This window comes from Colius striatus, unplaced genomic scaffold, assembly GCF_028858725.1.
Source record: "Colius striatus isolate bColStr4 unplaced genomic scaffold, bColStr4.1.hap1 scaffold_34, whole genome shotgun sequence".
NCBI lineage: Eukaryota > Metazoa > Chordata > Aves > Coliiformes > Coliidae > Colius > Colius striatus.
In genome coordinates this window covers 1,702,895-1,716,709 of record NW_026908518.1, presented here as the reverse complement: position 1 = coordinate 1,716,709, position 13,815 = coordinate 1,702,895, and the positions used below count along the sequence as shown (strand labels likewise).

The window sequence follows — 13,815 nt, the reverse complement described above, 5'->3', positions numbered from 1 at the left end:
CAGCACTGTGTCCCATTTGCAGCTGCTTTCCTGTGGGAGCTATCTTCAGTCCCACTCCTTTGGACTGCTCAGCTCCCATTGAAAAAATACATGTTGTCGGTTAAGTTATACCACTGCGTATGGGAGCTACAAGAAAGCAGGAAGGCAGATCCCAGCTACAGTAGTAAGAAGGTCCCCATGCAGTCTATCAGCCAGCACGGTGTCATATTTGCAGCTGCTTTCGTTTGGGAGCTATCTTCAATCCCACACTCTTTTTCTCCTCATCTCCCATTGAAAAAATACATGTTGTCGGTTAAGTTATAGACTTATAGAGGATGAGAGGTGCCAGTATAAACCAGTACGGACCAGTACGGGCCTGGTGGGGCTCCCAGTAACTCCCAGATACCCCCAAACCACCTCTCAGTCCCTTCCAGTAGCTCCAAGCAGCTCCCAGTAACCCAGAACCCCCTCTCAGTAGCTTCCAGTAACTCCAAAGCCCCTCCCAGTAGCTCCAAGGAGCTCCCAGTCAACCCAAAACCCCCTCCCAGTAACTCGCAGTGACTCCCAGTAGCTCCCAGTAACACCCAGTGACCCACAACCCCTCTCCCAGTTTTTCCCAGTAGCTCCCAGTGACTCCCAGTAACACCCAGTGACCCACAACCCCCTCCCAGTAGCTCCCAGTAACTCCCAGTGACCTCAAACCCCCTCTCAGTGACTCCCAGTAGCTCCCAGTGACCCCCAGTGACCCCAAACCTCCTCCCAGTGACTCCCAGTTGCTCCCAGTGACTCCCAGTGACCCCCAAACCCCCTCTCAGTCCCTCCCAGTAGCTTCCAGTTTCTCCCAGTGACACCAAACCCCCTCCCAGTCCCTCCCAGTAGCTCCCAGTGACCCACAAACCCCCTCCCAGTCCCTCCCAGTAGCTCCCAGTGACCCACAAACCCACTCCCAGTCCCTCCCAGTTGCTCCCAGTAACTCCCAGTGACCCACAAACCCCCTCCCAGTGACTCTCAGTGACCCCAATCCCCCTCCCAGTAACTCCCAGTAGCTCCCAGTAACTCCCAGTGACCCCAACCCCCCCAAACCACCCCAATCCTCTTCCCAGTCCCTCCCAGTAACTCCCAGTGCCCTCCCAGTATAAACCATACCATCAAGTGCCCCAAAACCACCCCAAATCCCCCTTAAACCACCCCAAAACCACCCCAAACCTCCCCAAACCACCCCAAACCCACCCCAACCCCCCTTCCCAGTCCCTCCCAGTAACTCCCAGTGCCCTCCCAGTACAAACCAGTACCGTCAAATGCCCCAAAACCACTCCAAATCCCCCTTAAACCACCCCAAAACCACCCCAAACCACCCCAACCCCCCCCAAACCACCCCAACCCCCTTCCCAGTCCCTCCCAGTAAGTTCCAGTGGCCTCCCAGTTTCTCCCAGTGACCTGTACGTCCCCCCCCCCCGCCCTGGGACACGACGGAAGATGGGCGAAGGTTCAACTTCAAGGTGACGTCGTGGAACGTGGACGGTCTCAGGGCCTGGGTGAAGAAAGGAGGCCTGGAGGTGGGTTAAACTGGGCTGAAACTGGGCCAGACTGGGGCGCCCCAGAGAAATGGGGCTGGAAAGGACCCAAAAAGGGGGGATTTTGACCCAAAAATGGGGTGAAAAAGGTTCAAAATGGCGGTTGAAATGAGGGAAAACGGGGCAAAATAGAGCCAAAATGAGGCCAAAATGGGTAAAAATGAGCCCAAAATGAAGCTAAAAATGGGTCTTGAAGTGGTTGAGAAGTTGGTTCAAAGGAAGGGAATGAAAATGGGCCAAAAATGAGGGATTTTGACCCAAAAATGGGGTGAAAAAGGCTCAAAATGGCGGCTGAAATGAGGTAAAATTGGGAAAATGGAGCCAAAATGAGGCCAAAATGGGTCAAAATGAGCTCAAAATGGAGCTGAAAATGGGTCTTGAAGTGGTTGAGAAGTTGGTTCAAAGGAAGGGAATGAAAATGGGCCAAAAATGAGGGATTTTGACCCAAAAATGGGGTGAAAAAGGCTCAAAATGGCGGCTGAAATGGGCCTGAAATGAGGTAAAATTGGGCAAAATGAGGCCAAAATGGGTCAAAATGGGTCAAAAGGAGCCCAAAATGGAGCTGAAAATGGGTCTTGAAGTGGTTGAGAAGTTGGTTCAAAGGAAGGGAATGAAAATGGGCCAAAAATGAGGGATTTTGACCCAAAAATGGGGTGAAAAAGGCTCAAAATGGGCCCAAAATCAGCCTGAAATGAGGTAAAATTGGGCAAAATGAGGCTAAAATGGGTCAAAATGAGCCCAAAACGGAGCTGAAAATGAAACTGAAAATGATTAAAAAATTGGTTAAAGAATGGAACTTAAAATGAGCCAAAAATGGCCCAAAATAACCCCAAAATGCCTCAAAATGGCTCCAACAAAGGCCTAAAAATGGTGCCTGAAATGGATGAAAAAAGCCTTAAAAACACTTAAAAGTGACTCAAAATCACTCAAAATGACCCAAAATGACCCAGAAAAACCTCTTAAACACAGATTCGAAGAAATTACTCAAAAAATGACCCAAAAGTGCCTCAGAACGACCCAAAAATGCCTCAAAAACCCAACACAAAATGGCGCCAGAAATGGATGCAAAAAGGCCTTAAAAAAACACTTAAAAGTGACTCAAAATGACCCAAAATGACACCAAAAAACCTCTTAAACACAGGTCCAAAGAAATGTGTCAAAAAATGACCCAAAAGTTCCTCAGAATGACCCAAAAATACCTCAGAATGACCCCCCACAAAGAGACACAAAATGGCGCCTGAAATGGATGCAAAAAGGGCTTAAAAAAACACTTAAAAGTGACTCAAAATCATTCAAAATGACCCAAAATGACCCAAAAACATCTCTTAAACACAGATTCAAGGAAATTACTCAAAAAATGACCCAAAAGTGCCTCAGAACGACCCAAAAATGCCTCAGAAACTCCTCACAAAGAGACACAAAATGGCGCCAGAAATGGATGAAAAAGGCCCTAAAAAACCACATAAAGTGACTCAAAATCACTCAAAAAGACCCAAAATGACCCAAAAAAACCTCTTAAACACAGATCCAAAGAAATGACTCAGAAAATGACCCAAAAGTGCCTCAGAACGACCCAAAAATGCCTCAAAACCCCCCCATGAAATGGCGCCCGCCAAGAGACTCAACATGACGCCTGAAACGGGCTCAAAACGGCCCCGAAACCGCCTCAAACTGCCCCAAAACTTCCCTTTCCCCCCCCCCCCCCCAGTGGGTCCAGGCTGATGCCCCTGACGTCCTTTGCCTCCAGGAGACCAAATGTGGGGCCGAGTCGGTGCCAGAGGAGCTGCAGAGCCTCGGGGCCTTCCCTCACCAGCACAGCCCCAGCGACCGGCCCAGCTACAGCGGCGTGGGGCTGCTCAGCAGGACCAAACCCCTGGCTGTCACCTATGGCATGGGTGAGTAGCCAAAGCTGGGGCGCTGCTGGCCGTTTCCAGGCCCTGGGTGGCTGCCACAGGCTCGCGGGAGACATTTTGAGGCCTTCGGTGGCCATTTGGGGCCTTCAGGAGCCATTTTGAGGCCTTAAGTGGCCATTTGGGGCCTTAAGTGGCCATTTGGGAGTCTCAGGAGGCATTTTGAGGCCTTAAGTGGCCATTTGGGGCCTTAAGTAGCCATTTTGAGGCCTTAAGTGGCCATTTTGAGGCCTTAAGTGGCCATTTGGGGCCTTCAGTGGCCATTTTCAGGCCTTAAGTGGCCATTTGGGGCTCTCAGGAGCCATTTTGAGGCCTTAAGTGGCCATTTGGGGCTCTTAATGGCCACCAGAAGCTCTCAGGAGCCATTTTGAGGCCTTAAGTGGCCATTTGGGGCCCTCAGTGGCCATTTTCAGGCCTTAAGTGGCCATTTGGGGCTCTCAGGAGCCATTTTGAGGCCTTAAGTGGCCATTTGGGGCTCTTAATGGCCACCAGAAGCTCTCAGGAGCCATTTTGAGGCCTTAAGTGGCCATTTGGGGCCCTCAGTGGCCATTTTCAGGCCTTAAGTGGCCATTTGGGGCTCTCAGGAGCCATTTTGAGGCCTTAAGTGGCCATTTGGGGCTCTTAATGGCCACCAGAAGCTCTCAGGAGCCATTTTGAGGCCTTAAGTGGCCATTTGGGGCCCTCAGGAGCCATTAAAGCCACGAAAGTGACGTTTTAGGCCTCTAAAGTCTCTTTTTAGGTCTCTAAAGTGACTCTTTAGGCCAGTAAAATGACTTTTTAGGCCAAAAAGTGACTTTTTGGGCCTCTAAATTGACTTTTTGGCCAGTAAAGTGACTTTTTAGGCCTCTAAAGTCCATTTTTGAGCCTCTAAAGCCCCTTTTTGGGCAACAAAAAGACTTTTTGAGCCATTAAAGTGACTCTTTAGACCTCTAAACCCTCTTTTTAGCTACTAAAGTGTCTTTTTAGGCCTCTAAAGTGACTTTTGGGCCTCTAAAGGGACTTTTTGGCCACTAAAGTGACTTTTCGGGCCTCTCAAGCCCCTTTTTGACCTCTAAAGTGACTTTTTGGGCCTCTAAAGCCCCTTTTTAGGCCTCTAAATGTCTTTTTAGGCCATTAAAGTCTCTTTTGGCTACGAAAGTGACTTTTTAGACCTCTAAACTCCCTTTTTGAGCTACTAAAGCCCATTTTTAACCTCTAAAGCCCCTTTTTGGGCCACTAAAGTGACTTTTTTGGCCACTAAAGGACCTTTTTGGCTACTAAAGTGACTTTTTGAGCCACTAAAGTGTAGTTTTAGGCCACTGGACCCCATTTTTGACCTCTAAAGTGACTTTTTGAGCTGCTAAAGTGACTTTTTAGGCCTCTAAAGCCCCTTTTTGGCCACTAAAGCGACTTTTTGGGCCACTAAAGCCCCTTTTTGGGCCACTCAAGCCCCTTTTTGAGCCAATAAATCCCCTTCTTGACCTCTAAAGTGACTTTTTCGGCCTCTAAAGTCCCTTTTTAGGCCTCTAAAGTGACTTTTTGAGCCACTAAAGTGCCTTTTTAGGCCATTAAAGTTGATTCTTGAGGACTAAAGTGACTTTTTGGGCCTCTAGAGCCCCTTTTTGGGCCCCTAAAGCCCCTTTTTATCCCCGTCTGTGTGTCCCCTTGCCAGGTGACCCCGAGCTGGACGCCGAGGGTGCGTGCTGACGGCCGAGTTCCCTGTCCTGCGCGTCGTCTGCGTCTACGTGCCCAACTCCGGGCGAGGCCTGGGCCGCCTGAGCTTCCGGCAGGCCTGGGACGAGCGCTTCTGCTCCTTCGTGTCCCAGCTGGACCGGTCCAAACCGGTCGCCTACCAGCCCTTGGACCTGAGGAACCCGTCGGGGAACAAGAGGAGCCCCTGGTTCACGCGGGAGGAGAGGGAGGCGTTCAGGGAGCTGCTGGGGGCGGGCTTCCTTGACAGCTTCCGGGTGTTTAACCCCTCGCTGCCCAACGCCTTCACCTTCTGGACCTACCTGAGCGGGGCCAGGGTCAGGAACGTGGGCTGGAGGCTGGATTACTGCCTGTGGTCCCAGAGGGGCAGGAAGGATCTGTGCGACAGCAGGATCGAGCAGTGGGCCCAGGGCAGCACCACTGTCCCGTGGGGATCTACCTGGCGCTGGAGGGGGCAGGCTGAGGGGCAAAAATGGGGCGGGAATGGGGCAAAAATGGGTCAAAATGGAGGGAAATGGGTGGAAATGGGGCAGAAATAGGGGGAAATGGGGTGGAAATGGGGCAGAAATGGGGCAAAATGGGGTGGAAATGGGGCAGAAATGGGGCAAAATGGGGGGAAATGGCTCAAAAATGGCTGAAAATGGGGGGAAATGGGTCAAAAATGGCTGAAAGTGGGATAAAATTGGAGGATAATGGAATAAATGGGTCAAAAATGGGTCAAAATGGGTAAAAAATGGGGGAAAATGGAATAAATGGGGTCAAAAATGGGTCCAAAATGGGGGGAAATGGGTCGAAATGGGTCAAAAATGGGTCAAAATGCATCAAAAATGGGATAAAACTGGGAGATACTGGGATAAATGGGGGGAAATGGGTCGAAAATGAGTCAGAAATGGCTGAAAATGGAGGGAAATGGGTCAAAAATGGGGGGAAATGGGTCGAAAATGGGTCAAATGGCTCAAAATGGGTCAAAAAAGGGGGGAAATGGGTCAAAAATGGCTGACAGTGGGATAAAATTGGAGGATAATGGAATAAATGGGTCAAAAATGGGTCAAAATGGGTAAAAAATGGGGGAAAATGGAATAAATGGGGTCAAAAATGGGTCAAAAATGGGTCAAAAATGGCTGAAAGTGGGATAAAATTGGAGGATAATGGAATAAATGGGTCAAAAATGGGTCCAAATGGGTCAAAAATGGGTTAAAATGGGTCAAAAATGGCTGAAAGTGGGATAAAATTGGGGGATAATGGAATAAATGGGGTCAAAATGGGTAAAAATGGGTCAAAAATGGCTGAAAGTGGGATAAAATTGGGGGACAATGAGATAAATGGGGTCAAAAGGGGTGAAAGGTGTGTGAGAGGTGAGTGCGGACAGCGTGTCCCGCCGTAAGCGAGGTCAGGGCCAGGAACGTGGGCTGGAGGCTGGGGAAATGGGTCGAAAATGGGGTGAAATGGGGCAAAAATGCGTCAAAATGGGGAAAAATGGCTGAAAATGGGGGGAAATGGGTCAAAATTTGGGGGAAATGGGGGGAAATGGGGCAAAAATGGGTCAAAATGGGGGGAAATGGGTCGAAAATGGGTAAAAATGGCTGAAAATGGGGTGAAATGGGTCAAAATGGGTAAAAAATGGCTGAAAATGGGGTGAAATGGGTCGAAATGGGTCAAAAAAGGCTGAAAATGAGATAAAATTGGAGGATAATGCAATAAATGGGGTTAAAATGGGTCAAAAATGGGGTAAAATGGGTGAAAAACGGGGGGAAATGGGTCTAAATGGGTAAAAAATGGCTGAAAGTGGGATAAAATTGGAGGATAATGCAAGAAATGGGTAAAAAATGAGTCAAAATGGGTAAAAAATGGCTGAAAGTGGGATAAAATTGGGGGTTAATGGAATAAATGGGGTAAAAAATGGGTCAAAATGGGTCAAAACTGGCTGAAAATGGGATAAAATTGGGGGATAATGGAATAAATGGGTCAAAAATGGGTCAAAACTGGCTGAAAGTGGGATAAAAAACCAAAACCCCTTCCCAGTCCCTCCCAGTTCCCTTCAATTTGTCCCAGTCCCCTCCCAATTGATCCCAGTTCATCCCAGTCCCCTCCCAGTTCATCCCAGTTGCTCCCAGTTCCCTCCAGTTCCCCTCAGTTCCCTCCCAGTTCATCCCAGTCCCCTCCCAGTTGCTCCCAGTTCCCTCCCAGCTCATCCCAGTTGCTCCCAGTTCCCTCCTAGTTGCTCCCAGTCCCTCCCAGTTGCTCCCAGTCCCTCCCAGTGCCCTCTCAGCTCATCCCAGTTGCTCCCAGTTCCCTCTCAGTGCCCTCCCAGTTCGTCCCAGTTCCCTCCCAGCTCATCCCCGTCCCTCCCCAGTTCCCTCCCCAGTTCATCCCAGTTCCCTCCCATTCTCCCCCCCCCCGCCCCCCAGACGCCGCTCCACCTCTCAGCCAATCATCTCTCTTTAGTCCCGTTGCCGGGCAGACGCCACGCCCGTAGCAACCAATCAGCGCTCGGCGCCCTCCTCTCTCCGTCCAATCAGCGCCTGTGGCCGCGCTCAGGAGCAGGAGCCACTCCCAGTTGCCTCCCAGTTGCCTCCCAGTGCCAAAGGTCAGAGTCTGGGTAGGCCGCACATCCATTCTGAGGGGAAAAGTGGGGGTTTGGGGCAATTTGGGGGGATAAAATGTGCTTTTGTGGCAATTCTGAGGGGAAAAGTGGGGGTTTGGAGGAGTTTTGAGGTGAAAAGTGAGGTTTTGGAGCAATTCTGAGGGGAAAAGTGGGGTTTTGGAGGAGTTTTGAGGGGAAAGGTGGGGGTTTGGGGTGTTTCTGAGGGGAAAAGTGGGGTTTTGAGGGGAAATGTGAGGTTTTTGGGGCAATTTAGGGGGATAAAATGAGGTTTTGGGGTATTTCTGAGGGATAAAATGAGGGTTTGTGGCAATTCTGAGGGGAAAAGTGGGGTTTTGGGGTATTTCTGAGGGGAAAAGTGTGATTTGAGTGACATTTTGAGGGCAAAAGTGAGGTTTTGGGGTATTTCTGAGGAATAAAATGAGGGTTTGGGGTAATTCTGAGGGGAAAAGTGGGGGTTTGGTGGAGTTTTGAGGGGAAAAGTGGGGTTTTGGGGTATTTATGAGGGGAAAAGTGTGATTTGGGTAAAGTTTTGAGTGGAAAAGTGAGGTTTTGGGCTATTTCTGAGGGATAAAATGAGGTTTTGGGGCAATTTGAGGGGATAAAATGAGGGTTTGGGACAATTCTGAGGGGAAAAGTGTGATTTGGGTGAAGTTTTGGGAGTTAAAGTGAGGTTTTGGGCTATTTCTGAGGGATAAAACGAGGTTTTGGGGCAATTCTGAGAGGAAATGTGGGGTTTTGAGGGGAAAAGTGAGGTTTTGGGGCAATTTTGGGGGATAAAATGAGGACTTGGGGCAATTCTGAGGGGAAAAGTAGGGTTTGGGTGGAGTTTTGAGGTGAAAAGTGGGGTTTTGAGGCATTTCCGAGAGGAAAAAGTGAGGTTTTGGTGCAACTTGGTGTGTAAGAGTTCCAGTTTGGTGGGGTTTGGATGCAAGAGTCTCCCCAGTCCATCCCAGTTCAACCCAGTTGACACACAGGAGTGGCAGCTTTTATTGAGTGGCGGAAGGATCCGCGGGGAAAGGAGCCAAACCTCGTTGGTGGAGGGATCCCATTGGGGCACATCTAGATCCAGCTCTGGGGGAGAAGGATCCTCCAAACCCCCTCCCAGTAGCTCCCGGTAACCCCCAAACCCCCTCCCAGTAACTACCAGTAACCCCCGAACCCCCTCCCAGTAACTCCCAGTAGCTCCCAGTTACCCCAAACTCCCTCCCAGTAGCCCTCAGTTACCCCAAACCCCCTCCCAGTAACTCCCAGTAGCCCCTAAAGCCCCTCCCAGTAGCTCCCAGTTACCCCAAACCCCCTCCCAGTAACTCCCAGTTACCCCAAACCCCTCCCAGTAAATCCCAGTAACCTCAAACCTCTTCCCAGTAGCTACCAGTAAGCTCCAGACCCCTTCCCACTAATTCCCAGTAGCTCCCAGTAACTCTCAGTTACCCCCAAACCCCCTCCCAGTAGCTCCCAGTAACCCCCAAACACCCTCCAGTGACTCCCAGTAACCCCCAAACCCCTCCAGTGACTCCCAGTAACTCCCAGTAACCCCCAACCCCCTCTCAGTCTCTCCCAGTAACCCCCAAACACCCTCCAGTGACTCCCAGGAACTCCCAGTAACCCCCAAACACCCTCCAGTGACTCCCAGTAACCCCCAAACCCCTCCAGTGACTCCCAGTAACTCCCAGTAACCCCCAACCCCCTCTCAGTCTCTCCCAGTAACCCCCAAATACCCTCCAGTGACTCCCAGTAACCCCCAAATCCCCTCCCAGTCGCTCCCAGTCCCTCCCAGTAACCCCCAAACCCCCTATCAGTGACTCCCAGTAACCCCCAACTCCCTCCCAGTCGCTCCCAGTCGCTCCCAGTAACCCCAAACCCCCTCCCAGTCGCTCCCAGTCCCTCCCACTAACCCCCAACCCCCCTCCCAGTAACTCCCAGTGCCCCTCCCGTCTAGATCCGGCCGTCGGACGTTGCGCGGAAGGATCCGATCGCCTAAGCGACGGCGGAAGGACCCGAGAGGTGACGGAAACACCCGAGAGGTGACGGAAACACCCGAGAGGTGACGGAAGGAGCCGAAGCGCCGCCGGGTTCGGTTCGGGCGGTCACTCCGTTACCGGGGCAGGGGCGGATCAAGGGCTCCCGGGTGCTCCCCCGACGCTGCCGCGGGACAGGGTTCGGCTCCGGCCCCGTTCGCCTTCGGCCGAGCCGGAACTGGCGACCGAAGCGGTTCGGGACCGGGACAAGCGAGTCATGGTGGACGCGGCCACTGCCGGGAGGGGAGACACCGCGCTTTAACCCCGCCCACCGCCCCCGCCTCGGCCAATCGGCGCGCGTCTGTCCGCGCCTCAGCCAATCAGATGGCGAGGCGCCGCGGAGCTTGGCCCCGCCCAGCTGCTGCACCGTTCCATTCAACCCAGGAAGGGGGGGGTGCGACTTAATTAATCGCTAATTAAAGGGTTAATTAAGGCGCGGGGGAAGGTCGTTAGGCTCCTAACACTTTCCCCCACCGTTAATTAGCTCCGCGGTGATTCTGGTGAATGAAGTGCCCCCCCCCCCCTTAATTAGTCCCAGTGAGGCTCCGAGGGTTAATGGGTTAATTAGGAGCTTTATTAAGCCGCGAGGTGGTTAATTAAGCGCCCTCCTAATTAATTAGAACCACCCCCAACACAATTAACCACAAGTCCTCCCCATTAACACACCGCTGGCGTGTTAATTCCCCTTTAATCACTAATTAACGTATTAATTAGCCCCTGAAACAACTAAGCTCCTCTCCTAATTGATTAGACCCTTATTAATTAGCCAAGCCCCTCACTTAGTTAATTAGACCCCCCCACATCATTAGTGACGTTAATTAGCACACCACAGCGGCCTTACTCATTAACTAAGGCTTTAATTAACCCCTGAAGCTACTAATTAAGCTCCTTCCCTAACTAACCAGACCCTTATTAATTAGCCAAGTGTTTCTATTAATTAATTACTCCCCAACCAATGTCACTAATGATGTTAATTAGCAACCCAAAGCAGCCCTAAGTCCACTTAACACCTAATGAACCATTTAGTTAGCACCAGGAACAATTAGTTAAGCTCCTACCCAATTAATTAGACCCTTATTAATTAGCTGAGCCTGTCTCTTAATTAATTAGACCCCCACCCCCATCATTAACGATGTTAATTAGCAACCCAAAGCAGCCCTAAATCCATTTAACACCTAATGAACCACTTAGGAGCAATTAATTAAGCTCCTAACTAATTAATTAGACCCTTATTGATTAGCTGAGCCTGCCTCTTTATTAATTAGACCCCCACCCCTATCATTAACGATGTTAATTAGCACCCTACAGTGCATTAATGAGGTTAATTACCCCCCCCAAAGTGGTTCTAAGGCCATCTCATCATACATTAACCCTGCAATTAACCCCAAACCAACTAATTAAGCTCCTCCCTAATTGCCCACCCCCCCCTTCATTAATTGCACTAATTAAGGCTGCTAATTAGCTCATTAGCCAGTCACTGTAGCCCATCCCCTGCACAAAGTACTTGAAGGTCTCGGTCAGCTTGGCTGGCTGCGGGGGGGGGGGGGGGGGGGCGTGGCCATGTGACGTCACAGAGGGGCGCGGCTTGGGCGTGGCCACTCCCCTTCTCTGTCAGGCCACGCCCACGCCGTAAGCCACTCCCCCACATTCCCTTCCCCTTTACCTGGGTGAGTTGGGGTTGGCCGCCCCCGTCTGCCATCTGGGGGGGGGCAAAGGGGGCACTGGGAGTTACTGGGAGGGACTGGGAAGGGGGGGTTGGGGGTGACTGGGAGGAGCTGGGAGGGGGTTTGGGGGTTACTGGAAAGGACTGGGAGGAGCTGGGAGGGGGTTTGGGGTTACTGGGAAGGACTGGGAGGAGCTGGGAGGGGGTTTGGGATATACTGGGACGGGCTGGGAGGGACTGGGAGAGGGTTCGGGCTCACTGGGAGGGACTGGGAGGAGGTGGGAGAGGTTTTGTGGGTCACTGGGAGGAGCTGGGAGGGGAGCTGGGGGTGACTGGGAGCTACTGGGAGTCACTGGGAGACACTGGAGGGGGTTGGGGGTAACTGGGAGTTACTGGGACTCACTGAGAGATACTGGGAGGGGGTTTGGGGGTCACTGGGAGTTACTGGGAGTCATTGGGAATGGATTTTGGGTAACTGGGAGTTACTGGGAGGGGGTTTGGGGGTTACTGGGAGTCACTGGGACGGGTTTGGGGGTCACTGGGAGGCACTGGGAGTGCCTGGGGTCAGAGGTCAAAGGTCACCTTGAGGAAGGAAGTTTGGGTCAGGTCGAGCTTGACAATACACTCCACCTGGGGGGGGGAGGGGCAAAGGGGAGAGGGCGGGGCCTAACGGGGTAATGGAGGGGTCACAGCACGTGGCCACGACCCCACCCACCAACCCCACCCAAAACTCACCACGGCGTCCTCGTCGGGGGAGTTCTGACCAACCACCAAAAGCACGGGGCAGCTAGAGGGGTCAGGGGGTCACCACAGGGGTCACGGGGTAAACGGGAGGTCACGGGGTCACGGTGGGGTCACAGGGAGGTCACAGGGTCAGGGGGATGTCGTGGGGTCACGTAAGGCCATGGGGCAAGGAGGGGTGAAAGGGGCAAAAGGAGGTCATGAGGGCTCACAGAGGGGTCATGGAGGGGTCACCGGGAGGTCACGGGGTCATCGCAGGGTCACAGGATCAAGGGGAGGTCGTGGGGTCCTGTAGGGTCATGGGGCAATGGGGGGTTATGAGGGCGTCACACAATAAGGAGGGGTCACAGAGGGATCATGTGCGGTGATATAACTTAACCCACAACATGTATTTTTTCAGTTATGCCACTGAGTATGGGAGCTACAAGAAAGCAGGAAGGCAGACCCCAGCTACAGTAGTAAGTAGGTCACCATGCAGTCTATCAGCCAGCACGGTGTCACATTTGCAGCTGCTTTCCTGTGGGAGCTATCTTCATACCCACTCACTTGGACTGCTCAGCTCCCTTTCAAATAACACATGCCCCCTCTTAACTTATACCACAGCGTATGGGAGCTGTGGAGAGGCCAGGTGTGTTTAACCCCTTCCCAGCCGCGGGGATCTGAGGCTGCAGCGCAGTGGCGCCAGCAGCCTGCAGTGAGTCACCCCTGACCTCTGACTCCTCCTGTGACCCCCTTGTGACCCCCGGTGACCCCAGGACCCCCCTTGACCCCTCCATGACCCATGACCCTTCATGACCCCTCTTACTCTCTGTGACCCCCATGACTCATCCAGGATCCCTTAGTGACCCCGATGACCCCTCCATGACCCTCCTTTTCCCTCTGTGACCCCATGACCCCTCCATGACCCCATGACCTTTCTGTGACCCCTCATGACCCCCCCACGCCTCCTGTGACCCCACACATCCCCTATGACCCCCCCTTGCCCCTGTGACCCCTCTTTGCCCTATGACCCTATGTGACCCCATGACCTCTTCCTGACCCTGTGACCCCCTCCGTGACCCCACCGTGACCCCATGACCCTTCAATCACCGCACATGATCCCTCTGTGACCCCTCCTTATTGTGTGACGCCCTCATAACCCCCCATTGCCCCATGACCCTACATGACCCCACGACCTCCCCTTGATCCTGTGACCCTGCGATGACCCCGTGACCTCCCGGTGACCCCTCCATGACCCCTCTGTGAGCCCTCATGACCTCCTTTTGCCCCTTTCACCCCTCCTGGCCCCGTGGCCTTACGTGACCCCACGACATCCCCCTGACCCTGTGATTTCCCTGTGACCCCGCCGTGACCCCGTGACCTCCCGTTTACCCCGTGACCCCGTGGTGACCCCCTGACCCCTCTAGCTGCCCCGTGCTTTTGGTGGTCGGTGAGAACTCCCCCGACGAGGACTCCGTGGTGAGTTTTGGGTGGCGTTGGGGGGTGGGGGGCGTGGCCACACGCTGTGACCCCCCATTACCCCGTTAAGCCCCGCCCTCTCCCCTTTGCCCCTCCCCCCCCAGGTGGAGTGTATTGTCAACCTCGACCCTACCCAAACTTCCTTCCTCAAGGTGACCTTTGACCTCTGACCCCAGGC

The 13,815-nt window shown here is 52.6% G+C and overlaps 1 protein-coding gene and 1 pseudogene across 1 annotated transcript; one reads left to right on the top strand and one right to left on the bottom strand.

The window, feature by feature from the left end:
* The first annotated feature begins 1,439 nt into the window (after positions 1-1,439).
* On the top strand, positions 1,440-5,615 carry LOC133629211 (DNA-(apurinic or apyrimidinic site) endonuclease-like; annotated as a pseudogene).
* A 4,238-nt stretch (positions 5,616-9,853) lies between these two features.
* On the bottom strand, positions 9,854-13,254 carry LOC133629210 (protein NDRG2-like). The gene is made up of 6 exons (XM_062019870.1): positions 13,244-13,254; positions 12,174-12,225; positions 12,021-12,068; positions 11,439-11,474; positions 11,254-11,305; positions 9,854-10,008 (listed from the first exon to the last, which is right to left on the bottom strand). The coding sequence occupies exons 1-6, from the start codon at positions 13,252-13,254 to the stop codon at positions 9,872-9,874; spliced, it is 336 nt and encodes a 111-aa protein (XP_061875854.1). The 3' UTR covers positions 9,854-9,871.
* Between the last annotated feature and the right edge of the window lie 561 nt (positions 13,255-13,815).

Coding starts and splice junctions, on each gene's coding strand:
- LOC133629210 (XM_062019870.1), bottom strand. Junction 12,069..12,173: donor CCCCCGACGAGGACGCCGTG/GTGAGTTTTGGG, acceptor TCCCCCCCCCAG/GTGGAGTGTATTGTCAAGCT. Junction 10,009..11,253: donor TGTGCAGGGGATGGGCTACA/GTGACTGGCTAA, acceptor CCCTCCCGGCAG/TGGCCGCGTCCACCATGACT.